The following is a 14,643-nucleotide window of genomic DNA, read 5'->3' on the forward strand; positions in this document are numbered from 1 at the left end:
TTGTTCTGTGGTCATAATATTGATTTGACAAAATTTCGAACTTTGTTTTTCTTCATCATGAATGTGAATATACATTCGGTCTCCACTTTAACGTGTTTTCATTCGATGTGGCATGAGACGGACAAGACGTAAGTCCGTGTGCAATGTGCAGAAATATATACGTGTTTATGTGCACACACACATTACAATTTTGCTGCACACACACATACATTACGATTTTGCCATACACACAAATACCAACTTTGTCGCTCTCGTCACACACACATAAATTACAATTTTGCCGCGGGCTCGCGCGCGCACACACACACACACACACACACACACACACACACACACACTTTCACTTACTCGTATGCGTACACAGTAATTCCCCCCCCCCCCCACCCCCTCCCCCTCCTCCCTCTCGATTTTTTTCCTTCCCTCGTCTAATATCACTTACAGTGAAAAGACGTTAAACTAAAGAACGAACGAACACACACACACACACACACACACACACACACACACACACACACACACACACACACACACACATGCACATTACGAATATTACATTAAAGACTGAAAATCTCTATGGTGGCTTGGTTGTAACATTTGAAAAGTGTGTGTGTGTGTGTGTGTGTGTGTGTGTGTGTGTGTGTGTGTGTGTGTGTGTGTGTGTGTTCGTTCTTTAGTTTAACGTCTTTTCACTGTAAGTGATATTTGACGAGGGTTGGAAAAAAAATCGAGTGGGAGGGGAGGGATGTGGGGGGGGGGGGGATTACTGTGTACGCATGCGTGTAAATGAAAGTAAGTGTGCGAACGCGCGCGCGCGCGCGTGTGTGTTACATATAGAAAATGATTGATTTAAGGTGTTGGTTTTATTTTAAGCATAACAATATAACATATTTCTAATGAAAAACTAACAACTATAACAGCGAACCAACTGGACTATTTAACAAGCAGTTGAAAAAGTCATACATTATCAATGGACTGCTGAAGATTGTCAACACTGAAGATGATAGGGATGAGACTTTAACATATCCCAAGTTAGTACATGATCGGCTGTTATGTGAGTACCACAGATGCAAGAAACATTACTGACATATTTGGTCTTAAAACAATTCATTTTCCATCTGCATATTAGAGAAATGATTCGCATCTTATGAAAATCATTTTGGTAATATTTTCCCATGAAACCATACATTTTCTGAATATTATTATGTAACTCCGAGTTACCGGTGTATTTTTCTCCAAGCTGAAATTTTGATCATTTGATTTTTTCTACCATGGTGTAACATTCCAGAAGTGAAAGCAAAATATTTAAGTCTAACTCCTTCGTGGAACTTCTAGGTCCTTTTTTTCAACCAAAATTTTTCATTATAGTAAAAACCGCAATGAGAAGGAATCCAGCAAAAGGTCATGTAAGAGCCTCTTAGTAAGAGTTCGTGAATCAAATGGTTGATTTCAATGATGACTTCATACTTTATAAGTTCAATAGCATGAAGAACTGATTTGGAATCAACATAAAATAGAATCTGAAAATATAGTTTTCGGAAAGGATACCATGAAATTTAACGCCATTAGAATTGCTTTGAGTTCAGCTGTGAAGATGGACTTATTCTCTCCCAGATGAAATGAGTTTTGAAAGTTAAGGTCTGGAATAACAAAAGCAGCACCAGCTCTATCATTTACAACAGAGCAGTCTGTAAATATCTTTAGATGATTAAGATATTTCTCTTCCAAATGAATTCGTACATGCGATATAAGTAAATTCATGTTGTCATCTTTGGTCATATCAGTATGATCGATATCAAATTGCGCTCTTTGGAGTTCCCATACAGGTGTAGGTGATACCACAGACCTTTTAGCAAAATGTGGGGGTGTTTTTCACGCTGGAATTTGTTAAAATATTTGGCGTGTATGTTCCCAGTGTGGTATGAGAGGATATCGATTTAGCTCTCTTTGGAAAATCACGGTCGGATTTGAGAGTTATTTCTATTCCATATCATTTTCATCCGTTAAACTTCTCAAGACAAATTTAGTACACGCAAGTTCCCTTTGATCCTCTAATGGTAATACTCCCGCTGCACTGTACGTTTTCTTACTGGAAGCATGGCCTGGTAAGCCAAGTGCCAGTTTATAAGCTCTGCAGTCTATGCTTTGAATTTTTTTCAATAAATATTTCGGTGCACTGAAGCATACTTCTTGTGCAGAAAAAGGTTTGACCGAACATGTGATGTGCAAAGGTGTAGTAGAGTGAATATGTCCTGGCTCCATGGTTGTTTGCACACTATTTTCAAGAGTTTAATGTTTTCCTGGCCTTTGTTAAAATGCAATCGATATGATGATTCTAAGTTAATTTTGACGTAAGGTGCACTCCAAGGAATTTAACTACTCTTTTATATTCCAGGGTGTTATCGTAAATTTTAAAGGAAGGCAATGTTGCTGGACGTGATCCATTATCAAAAAGCATCAAGTGTGTTTTTTCGTTGATATTTGCAGACCATTCTCGCTCATATAACTTGCTACTGTGTTTAATTTATTTTGATATAGCTTTTTTGTGTAATTCATATGTCGGGCTGCCGGCAGGTGTACTCTTTTTTATTGTAACTTTCATCCACATGCATATATTGTCAGCGTATTGAACCATTACAACATTCTTTGTTAGTTTGGGTTGTTGTTTGTGTTTTTTTTGTAGATCATTCATTAGAATGTTGAACAATATTGGAACAATGACAGAGCCCTGAGGAATACCTGTCTGCAATGTTCGTGTAGATGAATACGTATTCCCTATTTTAGTCTGAATTTTTCTGTTTTCTAAGAAGTCTTTTTTAAAGTTATACATATGTCCCGATAATCCAAACGTCTTCAGTGGGGTTTTTTTTGTTTGTTTGTTTTGTTTTGTTTTGTTTTGTGTGTGTGTGTGTGTGTGTGTGCGCGCGCGCGCGCATGCGAAAACGTATCCGTTATTTGTTTCTTTCTTTATCTTTTGCTTTGTATTTGCTTGTTTATGTACAGCAAGTGCATCCCGGATTAGTTGAGACGCCAATGATTGACCAGCTCTTCGGAGAGAAAGCAGCAGCCCACTATTCAGAAAATGCCGTAAGTGAAGTATCTGAGAAACTGGTGGCATGTTGCTGCCTGTACCTGTACTACCTGTTACACGTGTGTATGTGTGTGTGTGTGTGTGTTTGCTTGCATGTGTGTATGTCTGTTTGCATGTGTGTGCGTGTGTGTGTGTGCGCGCGCGCGCGTATCTGTGTGTGTGTGTGTGTGTGTGTGTGTGTACAAACGGTCCGGTGAAGGGTGTTTCGTAAGGTGGGAGGGTATTAAAAAGATGGCGTGTGTTCGTGTTTGTGTACTTGATTATATATGTGTGTTCAATCAGGAATGTGTTTGGGTATATACTTCTGATCTCGTGAGTGTAGTTTGATAAGGATAACAGTATGTGTGTGTGTGTGTGTGTGTGTGTGTGTGTGTGTGTGTTTAACATGACAACGCTGGTGTGTGCAGTATCTCCAGGCGGACGACATCCCCGAGACTATCCTGAACATCCTCAACGCTCCGCCACATGTGGAGGTTTGTATGTCATAATTTCGTGACGTGAAACCATTTGGGTTCTGTTTATAATGTCGCTGAAGGACATTTTTACTCCCTAGAATATATAGTTTGACTGTTGAATGGATAACTAATGAAATTTGTTAATGTCAGTATATGTCTTCGGTCTGTCTCTCTCGTTCGCTCGCTCCGACTGTTTATCTGTCTCTCCCTCTCTCTCTCTGCGTAGAATGTGCTTGTAGTTTGTTTTCAGAAGAGATATTGTCACAACCCGTAGGGGGTTGCCCATGTACCCCCCACCCCTTCCCAGACTAACTAACGTCCCGAAAACACAAACACAGAAACACAGAAGAGTTCAGCTCGTTTTCCTTTTACTGTGATCACTGGGAAAAAAATCCATAAATAAATAAACGCTACAAAACAAAGAATTCAAACATATAACCCCTGTCTAACCACAGCACAACTCTTCTACAATTTCATAGTCAATTGCAGCGCCAGTTCAGCTCAACTACGCTGCCAGAGTTCACACTCATCCAGACAGCTGAAGACGGACGACGCTTGCAGTTTCGATGGCTAAGATAGGATCGGGATGAGAGGGGCAATGGGAATGAGGGAAAGGGTACGTTGGAAGTGAGGAGTGGGAGCGGGAGTGAGGAAGTTTTGGGGAGGACACAGTAGAAGGGGAACAAGGACCGTTCCAGAGTTGTCCTGGAGATCCGTCGAAGGCAGTGGCACGGAAGGGGTGGAGGGGGGGGGGGGGAACACAGGAAACAACCCGCTCCCCCGTCTCTGAAGACTATGCCTCTTTTACATGTTACAAAAGAGTACACCCCCCTCCCACCGCCCCTCCTTAAGCAATATACATTACACTAAACCTTTTACATAAGCCATCAGCACACAAACACTATCGCCGTGAAAAGTATTTGAACCGTTCATTATAGCTTTCCCAAATAATAAAAGGGTTAAACCAACACACAATACAAAGCGTCCATTACGACTAACCACAACAGCAATAACAATATTTCAGTATACACCATGCTAGTTTCGAATAATAGAAACAGCACCAGTCAAGCTAGATCACAACTACATCTCATTTCCATCCCCGCAAAAAACGTTTGGGAATATTTACAGACGAATCAGACATTTTTTCATAACAAAGAAACCAAACTGAAACAATAATCCGAGCTGAATATGTAGCAAAATGACACACCTAAACACAACAAATTTACTCATTCCCCCCAAATATTTAGAAGTAAAAGAATACTAGATTTTAAATATTTCCGATAAGAAAACATCACTCCAACCTTTCAAGCAACCAAAACCTAACTCACTCTGGTGTCAACAAATGTCACAAGTCACATCACTAAAATTAATTAGCACTACAAAGACAAACACACAACTCCCTCACCTATGCGCTTAGAGTTGATTTCATCAAGATTTTGCGCCTATAAATACCATTATTATTATTATTATTATTTTATCACAACAACAACAACAATAAACAGTAAACAACACACCCAGAGCACATGGCTTTGACCCGTCTTCTCCATTAAAACTTCGAACGAGGTGGTGGGTTGGTTGATTGGTTGGACGTTGTTTGCTTGCTTGCTTGCTGGCTTTCAGCTTTTTGGAGAGCTTTACGTTTTGTTCCTCTTGTTTTCTTTCATCGAGGAAGCGATTTTCAGTCGTCAGTCACGGCCTGCGCCAGAAAAAGCCAGGTGGGGTGGATGGACCCATCAGGACGTCGGATTCCCGCATGGATGCCTTCCGGCACGTGACGCACGTTGCTCTCGGGAAGCACGCGCAGCAGACGCCTCATGGACACGTGGGCGGGGCGAGCGGCACCTCCGGCACCATCAGCACCACCTTCACCACCACCAGCGGCAGCAGGAGCCCTGAGGTCCCCGCAGTAGAGGAGCAGCACGCGGCGAGGCAGAACGTCGCTCAGGCTGGCCTGGGCCTGCAGCACGATGAAGCCGGACATCTCGTGCTGCAGGAACTCCTGCGTCACCAGCAGGATGATCTGCACGTGGAGGTAATATAGAGATGTGTGTTAGAGGCCTTGACTGAATGAATGATCTGCGTGCACGTGGGGGTGTATAGAGATGTGTGTTAGAGGCCTTGGCTCAATGAATGATGTGCACGTGGGATATAAAGAGATGTGTATTAGAGGCCTTGAAAAAATCAATTATCTGCACGTGGGGTACATAGAGATGTGTGATAGAGGCCTTGGCTCAATGAATGATCTGCACGTGGGGGTATGAAGAGACGTGTGTTAGAGGCCTTGACTGAATAAATCTGCACGTGGGATGTATAGAGATGTGTCTAACACACATCTCTATATACCTTCACGTGCAGGCAGATCATTCATTCAGTCAAGGCCTTGACTGAATGAATGATCTGCCTGCACGTGAAGGTATATAGAGATGTGTGTTAGACGCTTTGAATGAATGATGTGCACATGGGATGTATAGAGATGTGTGTTAGAGGCTTTGACTAAATAAAAGGTTTGCACATGGGGGTATATACAATGTGTGTTGGAGGCCTGATTCAATAACCAAGGTCAAATCAATTCCAGTCAAACCATGTTGCTTATAGCCCAGCTGACCACAGAGGCCATTTCAGACTGAATGACCAGGACGAACTGCAATGAGGTTTATAAAACGAGATTCGTGTTGGCGGCCTTCAATGCCTGACCAGGACGATCGCACTAAGACGTATAGAATACATGTGTTGGAGACTGTGATTGAATGCCCAGGGTGATGTGCACGTGGAGTATAAAGTGAACTTCATCTTGGTGACAATGTGAAGCGTGGTGTGCATGTATTGCACTGTAACCAGAACGCTGACAGGATCGCAAAAGAAACAATGTGAGAGAAAAATCCATTCTAATACAAATCGAGAACTGAGAAGCCAGCTGTCACAACTGTTGTTGTTTTTCTATTTACCTGGGTTCAACACCTGTCAGCAAACTATCAGCATATCTTTTCGGCTATTTGTATTCCACCAATAAAAAAAATAATAATTTAAAAAAATGAAACGCTAACAAATATGTTCTTTTTTCTGCGACCAAAAAAGAAGAAACAATGAATTTAAAAAATCATTTATTGCATCATCATCGTCATCATAAAAACAATAATGATAATGATGATAATGATTTTTAATTACCTTCCAGCTTCGTTCAAGGCACTCGGCAAACGCCTCGGCATAGAAGTCTCCAGGCATGATCTCTTCGTCCGGCAGTGCCAGCCGTAGCTCTGGCCTCACGTGTCGCACGCACCGCCGCACGGCCAAGGCCAGCTCCAGATCCCGAGGCGCGTACACCAGAAGAGCATCGTGAGCGAAGTCGGCGCGGCGCGGCAAGCGCGTGTGACGCATCACGTGCCAGACGTGCCGCACGAGCGTCCAGTTGCTCCACAGCAGGTAGGTCATCAGCAGGGCCAGCAGCTGCAGCAGCTGAGCCACCGCGGACACCGTGAAGACGGACAGACCCACGCAGCGCCTCCAGTGACCCTCCCACTCGGCCAACACCCTCCGCGTGCTGGACTCGCTGCCGTCCTCCAGCACGCACGGGAAATCCCGCCCGTTGTCGTCGTAGTCGTCGTCGAAGCCTTCGTTGTGGACGTCCCCGTCCAGACGCACCGTCGTGGTCCCCAGCCAGTGCACCATGTCCAGGGCTTGGCACGTGCAGCTCAGCGGGTTGCCACGGAGACGGAGGGTGAGGGTGTGGCTAGCGGCCAGGCGATCCATGGTCTGTGTGTCCGTGCGAGAAAGGATGTGGATCAGGTTGTCCCTCAGGTCCAGGTCTTCCAGTTCCGTCAGCAAGGAGATGTCTACAGGGACAGACTGGAGGGGCAGGGGGGTAAAAGGGGAGAAGTGGATGAGGGTAGGCGGGAAAGGAGGGGCGGGCTCGACACCATGTTAGACAAATTTACACAAACGTGTGTGTAAATGTGTGTGTGTGTGTGTGTGTGCGCGCGTGTATGTGTGTGTGTGTGTGTGTGTGTGTGTGTGTGTGTGTGTGTGTGTGTGTGTGTGTGTTGTGCGCGACGCTTGTTCGGGTTTGACAGATGGACCTTGAAATTGGAGAGCGCATCAAACGTTTCGGTTTAATTTATGAAAATGGTTCCTCAGAAAGTCAGCTCAAAGGTCAGTATTACTGTGGGGGAAAACGAGTGGAGATGAACAACTCTTCCTTCGTCTTTCAAAGGGTGCATTCGAAATAAGAATCAAATAATAAACTGAAGAAGGCTGGGTGAACATTTCGATCATTCAAAGACAGAAGCTGGGGCCATTTGACTTGTGAGAGGCAGAGGCAGATTCATTAGTAATGCCTAAGATAACTCGAGTTTTGTCTCCTGTGGACTTGTGACACAAAGGACAAAATTCGATTTTAGGCACTACAGTGAACGGTCCTTAAAAGCAAGTGCGCTGGAGACCTCCCCCCCTCCCCAAACAATATAATTGTATTCTGAGTCAGCCAAGAGAAAAATTACTTCAAACATACAAGCCCATGTATACACAAAAGCACACATACATGCATGCACATCACAGAGCACGTACGCACCAACGCAAATGTCTAAAGCGCACGAGCACACACTCTCACTCTTCCACAAAAGACATACGCGCAGATGCACAAGCACAAACGAAAAAATTGTTAATTTTGCTAACCTCAAACTGGTTCCGGGCCAGTACTAGACGCTTCAGACGGGACTGGTGTTTCAGCAAGTCAGGCGGCAATTTGCCGAGGTGGTTACTGGACAACGACAGCTCTTCCAAATCGCCCAGAGGTTGTAACAGAGCAGTCCCGCTGGTCCATAGAAATGTCTCTTGAAGGTAGACATCGGAAAGTATCAAACGCCGCAATGTTGACATGTGCTGAAAGACCCGGTTTCCTATTGTGTGACAGTCATTGCCACTGAAGTCGAAAGTGTGAATGTTGGTCAGTCCAGTGACTGTAAAGTCACAGTTCATCGCCCCGCAATAAGACAGGTCCATTGCAGTCAAGTTACCTCCATTGGGTACATGGACATGCATGGGGAACTGGGAAAAATCGTTGACAGCAGCTGACGCATTCAGGTACCTTAACGATGAAGCTGTGTTTATGAAGATCGTTGTGTTCAAACGTGGACCCAAACGGTCTGCCGGCAAGTGATAGTGACCGTTACTACCTCTGGCAAAACCCATTTGAACAGAGACATCCAAAACTTCAATCCTGACCATCCCAGTTATCAGTTTCAAGATCGTCGATGGTTCAATGTGTCGTATCGTATTCTTTGATATATCCAGATGCGTCAGACATTTCAAAAGGATTCCGTTGAATCTGAAAGCTGTCGAAGAAATATAAACCAGGTCGGAAGACTGTAAGCTGAAACGTTTTATACACACATTGTTCATATACTTTGTAATGGTCTTGTCTAAGACTGTTGGACCTACATGACGACTATAGTTAACTTCTTCAAGGGTCTGGTTTTGAACTCCGTACAAAGCCAGCAACAAGGAGTGTATTTGCAAAGTATGCGTGTCTGTCACAATAAGGTGGGTGAGGTGAGGGAGGTGGCAGAAGGCGCACAGCTCCACCCGGAATAGACGACAATTCCTCAGGTTGAGAGTCTGGAGAGCGGAATAGCGGAAAACAGAAAAAGTTTTATTACTGATGCGCCCAATGAGACAAACAGAAGGATTCACAGTTAAAGTTTCTAGAGTAAGGTTTGAAAAGGTTGTGCCAAAATGAGATTCATAGAAGAAGTCTATGAACAAGTTCTTTAGAGAATGTAGAGGATCTAGTGGTTTCATTGGAACGTCTTCATCAAATCCCAAGTTATTGTTTTCCAGATGAAGGCTTTCGAGGGAAACCAGAGGAGTAAATACTTCTGGCAGATATCCAGACTCTAAACCCAGTTGGTTCGAACGAAGATCGAGCGTGATCAGATTCTTTAAGCCATCGAAGGCAGCCGACTGAAGAGTGCTTAGACTGTTGAAACGCAGGCTGAGATACTGGAGGCTGGACAGAGTGCACATGCTGTGGTTGTGGATCGTTGTCAGCGCGTTGCTGCTCAGATCCAAACGCTGAAGAAAGGTCAGATGCCGCAGGGCTGCGGACGGCACGCTGCTCAGGTTGTTATCGCTCAGGTCCAGTGAACGAAGACGGGTCGTGTTTCTGAACACGGCGTCAGACACCGAGTGCTGTCCGGTTGCTGACAGCACAAGAGTGGTCAGGTTGGTTAATCCGCTTAAGACATCACTTTGCAGAGTTCCCAGTGCGTTGTGGCCGAGGTTCAGAGCCTGCAAGTTTGGTCGGCTCAAGAAGATGTCTCCTGGCAAGCGAGAAAGCCTGTTATAACTGATATCAAGGTGCTGTAATGCGGCAAACTGCGGCCGCTTCAAGTCATCGAGTGAGGTCAGAAAATTGGACGCCATGTCCAGCCACACCACGCCAGCGGGCAGAGGGGCAGGGAACCTGGTCAGTCGGTGGTGGCTGCAGTGGACACGGGGTCCGGCAGTGGACGTGGTGGTAGCGCAGGGGGTGGCCCTGCTGACGTCACAGCTCAGGAGGAGGATCGCCACCACGCCGATCGTCAGATGCCACCTCTGACCAGACCGTGTCGTCTTCGCCATCATGACGTCGGAGTCTGTCATCACAGATCAACACGTTGTAACGTATTATTATTTTTTTCATGTTTAACATGTGTGTTTTTCACATGCGTATTTGCACTACACTACATCATATCATAATTGCCACACCACATCACAACATTTTATATTAATTTTTGACTCACTTGTGTAAACAAAGTGAGTCTATGTTTTAACCCGGTGTTCGGTTGTCTGTGTGTGTGTGTGTGTGTGTGTGTGTGTGTGTGTGTGTGTGTGTCTGTGTGTCTGTGTGTCCGTGGTAAACTTTAACATTGACATTTTCTCTGCAACTACTTTGTCAGTTGACACCAAATTTGGCATAAAAATAGGAAAAATCCAGTTCTTTCCAGTCATCTTGTTTAAAACAATATTGCGCTTCTGGGATTGGCACAAAAAATAAAGAATGAAGCCTAATTATATGCAATCTGCATTTACTGTTATATTTATATTTTTTGTATTCTCTAAACTTGGCACTTTGATCTGATATTCTGACCCAACAGCTAGAGCAGTCATTATTATCATTTTTTTTGTTCAAACAGGAACTTCTTTTGCTAAGCATGGAATTTTTATTTATTTTGCAAACGTTTTGGTGCAGATAGTAAAAAGGGGAAATTACTCTGTAATGCTAGTGGAGTTAATTTGCTTTAAACTGATCTTTCTCATCTTAAACATTACATTTTGAAACAAGAGAGGCAAGGCCTTCAAGACTCACTTGTGATGCACTTTTTTTTAAAAATCCAAGCTTTTTATGTATTGAGTATAATTTCAAAATGTAATGTTTAAGATGAGAAAGATCAGTTCAAAGCAAACTAAGTTCCCCAGCAGAGTAATTTCCCTTGTTCTGCTATCTACACCAAAACGTTTACAATAAATAAAACTTCCATGCTTAGCAAAAGAAGTTCCTGTTTCAACAAAAAATGATAATAATGACAGATCCTTTGTTGGGTCGAATATCAGATCAAAGTGCCAAGTTTAGAGAATACAAAAAATATAAATATAACAGTAAATGCATTATACTCAATACATAAAAACTTGGATTTTTTTTAAAGTGTATCACAAGTGAGTCTTGAAGGCCTTGCCTTTCTTGTTACAATATTTTCTATCCACAAGAAGCTGCCACCTCTCTCTCTCTCTCTCTCTGCGCGTGGATTCATGCTAAAGTGCTGGCATAATATGTTGTATTTGCTTTAGTTTCTGGTGTGCGGGGTGACTGTGCAATATGACATGTGCAGTGGTGTGGTTCTTGTCTTTTAAACGGATTATATTAATTACATGTGAATATCTGCAATGCTTTGATGTATACATGTCTTCATGTTAAATATTACTATTTAAATCGAGTCTGGTGTTTTCGAGTTGAGTAACTGTCCACTTTTGCTCCTCCGCACCTTGTATGTGTACTCCTTATGAAATGATAAAGTTCTTCTCATCTTTTGTCTTGACTTGTCTTAAAAGTGTGTCTCCAAACTGTCAATTGGCTTTTTTGCTTTGTTTGTTGCTTCCCTGTTCTGTGCATGTTCGCCACCTCCCTCACCTGACCCACCTTGTGGTAACTGACACGTATGCTCTGAAATTACACTACTTGTTGCTGGCTTTCTACTGAGTCTGTCATCACACAGGGAAATATAGACCTGGGGGAACATAGATCTACCAAAAATAGTGTAGAAACATAGACCGAGTGTGGGGGGTTCTTATACTGGGGGAACTTAGACCCGGGCAATCTTAGACCTGGGAGAACATAGACCTGTGGGAAACATAGACCTGGGGGGACTTAGACCTGAGGTAACACAGACGTGGGGAACATAGACATGTTCCCATTGATCCCTGCCTTTCTAAGCCGAGCCAAAAACACAGAGAACCTGAATTCACTGCCCCTCATGTAATCAGTTATATGTAGCCAAAACGAATTGACTTGGCGGAGTAACTTTTTGCCTGCCCACAGGAAATCGGATCAGTCAGAAAGAGTCATGACTTTATTTACTCACAGCAGTCTTGTGCAGAAAATAGTGAGAAGATATTCAAATGGAAATGTGGATAGTAGGCGTTTAAAAAAAAACCCAACCCATCTAGCGAAAATGGAGAGTATACTATTGTTTCACGGGGCAGGAAAACCGCAACTGTCACATTCACACTGTGACAAACACAGACGCGCGTGCGCGCGCGTGTGCGCGCGCACACACACACACACACACACACACACACACACCTGACAGGAAGCCTGACAAAAGAATCAGGCAAGAGAAACCAGCTACGTGTGTAGAGACAGTACACGTTTCTGGAGTCACCCAAAACTGTCTCCCCCACACACCCCCACCCCCCATCCCCACCCCCCACCCCCCAACCCCACCCACCAAATCCCTCTTCTCCCAGTACACACACCTACCGCTTCACCCATTCCTTAGGGGAGCGTGTCGATACTCCCCCGTGTCGATACTCCCCCGTGTCGATACTCCCCCGAGTCGATACTCCCTCGTGTCGATACTCCCCCGTGTCGATACTCCCTCGTGTCGATACTCCCTCGTGTCGATACTCCCTTCCCCGTGTCGATACTCCCCCGTGTCGATACTTCCCCGTGTCGATACTCCCTCGTGTCGATACTCCCCCGTGTCGATACTGCCTTCCCCGTGTCGATACTCCCCCGTGTCGATACTCCCTCGTGTCGATACTCCCCCGTCGATACTCCCTCGTGTCGATACTCCCTCGTGTCGATACTTCCCCGTGACCCCTTCCTCAGCGTGTTCCAATCGGCCCACTCCACCCCCACTCCTCCCGTCAGCACACACCCCTACCACCCCCCACCCCAGATCGCCGTCTCCCATTCCCCGATCAGCCATCCATCCAGAGAAGTACAAATCTGTCTCCTTCCCCCTTTCCCCGTCCTCATCCCCACCCCCCTTCACATATCACTGCCTACCACCCCCACCCCTTCATCTCCCCTGCATAGAATTTGACAAAGATCTCATGGACGGTAACCTATTCTCTCACTCCTACAGGCGCACACAAACCATTAATCTACGCAACGCCAGTACAGCAGGCGGATCGACTTCATGCAGGAAAAATAATCATACGAAACAAAGAGAAAAGAAGCCGATTATTCACGACACCAAACTACACGAAATGATATAGGAGCATGTACATAACATAACTGAATGCAGTGAAAAACATAACGTTGAATAAGGGAGAGACAGACATACAGACAGACACAGACAGAGTGGGAGAGAAAGAGACAGCCAGACAGACAGACACAGACAGAGTGGGAGAGAAAGAGACAGCCAGACAGACAGACACAGAGAGACAGACAGACAGACAGAGAGAGAGAGAGAGAAAGAGAGAGAGAGAGAGACAGAGAGAACAAAAACACGAAGGACAGAAGTTCACAGACTGATTCCTTACCGCAGTTGCCAGTCGCGACAGTGTCACCACCACAACAAGGAAGAAAGGCCCACAACCGGATCCCTATTGCTCAGAACACACAACACACACACACACAACTGTCTCCGCACTGCAGGCAGGAGCGGAATAGTAGCGCTCCGACGTCGATTTTGTTATTTGTGCGACAAAAGAGCACACACACACAGGATTCCCCCTCCCACTCCCCACCCCCACACACGGATACCACACACACACACGCGCGCGCGCTCGCTCGCACGCACGCACACGATAACACACAAATAACACACCTAAACGTGAAACAACAACTAATTCGAACGAGCAGAGAATGGCGGCAATATCAATGCTACCGAGTTCATTCGTCGAATGAATAAGCCTTGTCCATGTCAAGATCTCTCTCTCTCTCTCTCTCTCTCTCTCATTTCCATACGAGAAATATAGGAAGTTCGATGATTTGTTTTTCTGCTTGAATGCTTACGCTTTGCACGTTGTTGAACACACTTCAGCCATGTACACACACCCCCTCCTCCCACCCCTTCCTTCTCCGCCTCTCCTGCCACCACCACCACCACCACTGTCACCTACAATGCGCAGGCGCGTTTTCTCTCCTCACTGTGTGTGTGTGTGTGAATCTCTGTCTCAATCTATTAACCTCCGCCTGTTTTTTTTTTTTTTTTTCCTGCATGATAATGTGTAAGTGTGAGAGAGGGTGCGTTGTCAATAACAGATTAATGTCATTTAGTAGCTGAAAAGTGCACGTATGGAGCTTCATTCCTTTTTTTTAATTTTTTTATTTATTTTTTTTAGGGGAGGGGTGATAATTATAATACTGTCTGTGGTTAAACGTACTCAGAGCTGGCTAGATTTATCACAAATGGGAGAACACCTATCACCTTGCATGGCAAACAAAATATTGTTAGAAGAGGTTAGAATTAAGCTGTCTGATAGAATAATGTGTGAATCAGTCAGGAAGTGGAGATATCTCTCAACTTATATCACAGATTGACATGGGCCAGTAGCGGAGTGACAGCCGTATGATCAATGGTTTCTCTACTGCAGTGGGAAGTCATTTTCAGCCTAGTC

The 14,643-nt window shown here is 44.6% G+C and overlaps 1 protein-coding gene across 1 annotated transcript in view; it reads right to left on the reverse strand.

Moving 5' to 3' along the window:
• Window positions 1-3,900: 3,900 nt before the first annotated feature.
• LOC143288496 (uncharacterized) overlaps window positions 3,901-14,643 on the reverse strand; it is a 13,450-nt gene continuing 2,707 nt past the window's right edge. Inside the window, exons 2-4 of the mRNA XM_076597068.1 lie at window positions 8,212-10,172; window positions 6,709-7,386; window positions 3,901-5,563 (exon numbers count right to left, since the gene is read on the reverse strand). Of these exons, the coding sequence (XP_076453183.1) occupies window positions 5,222-5,563; window positions 6,709-7,386; window positions 8,212-10,161 (2,970 nt within the window). The 5' untranslated portion in view covers window positions 10,162-10,172 and the 3' untranslated portion in view covers window positions 3,901-5,221. The remainder of the gene's footprint in view (window positions 5,564-6,708; window positions 7,387-8,211; window positions 10,173-14,643) is intronic.

Source organism: Babylonia areolata, chromosome 1 (assembly GCF_041734735.1).
Source record: "Babylonia areolata isolate BAREFJ2019XMU chromosome 1, ASM4173473v1, whole genome shotgun sequence".
In the NCBI taxonomy this organism is placed as follows: domain Eukaryota; kingdom Metazoa; phylum Mollusca; class Gastropoda; order Neogastropoda; family Buccinidae; genus Babylonia; species Babylonia areolata.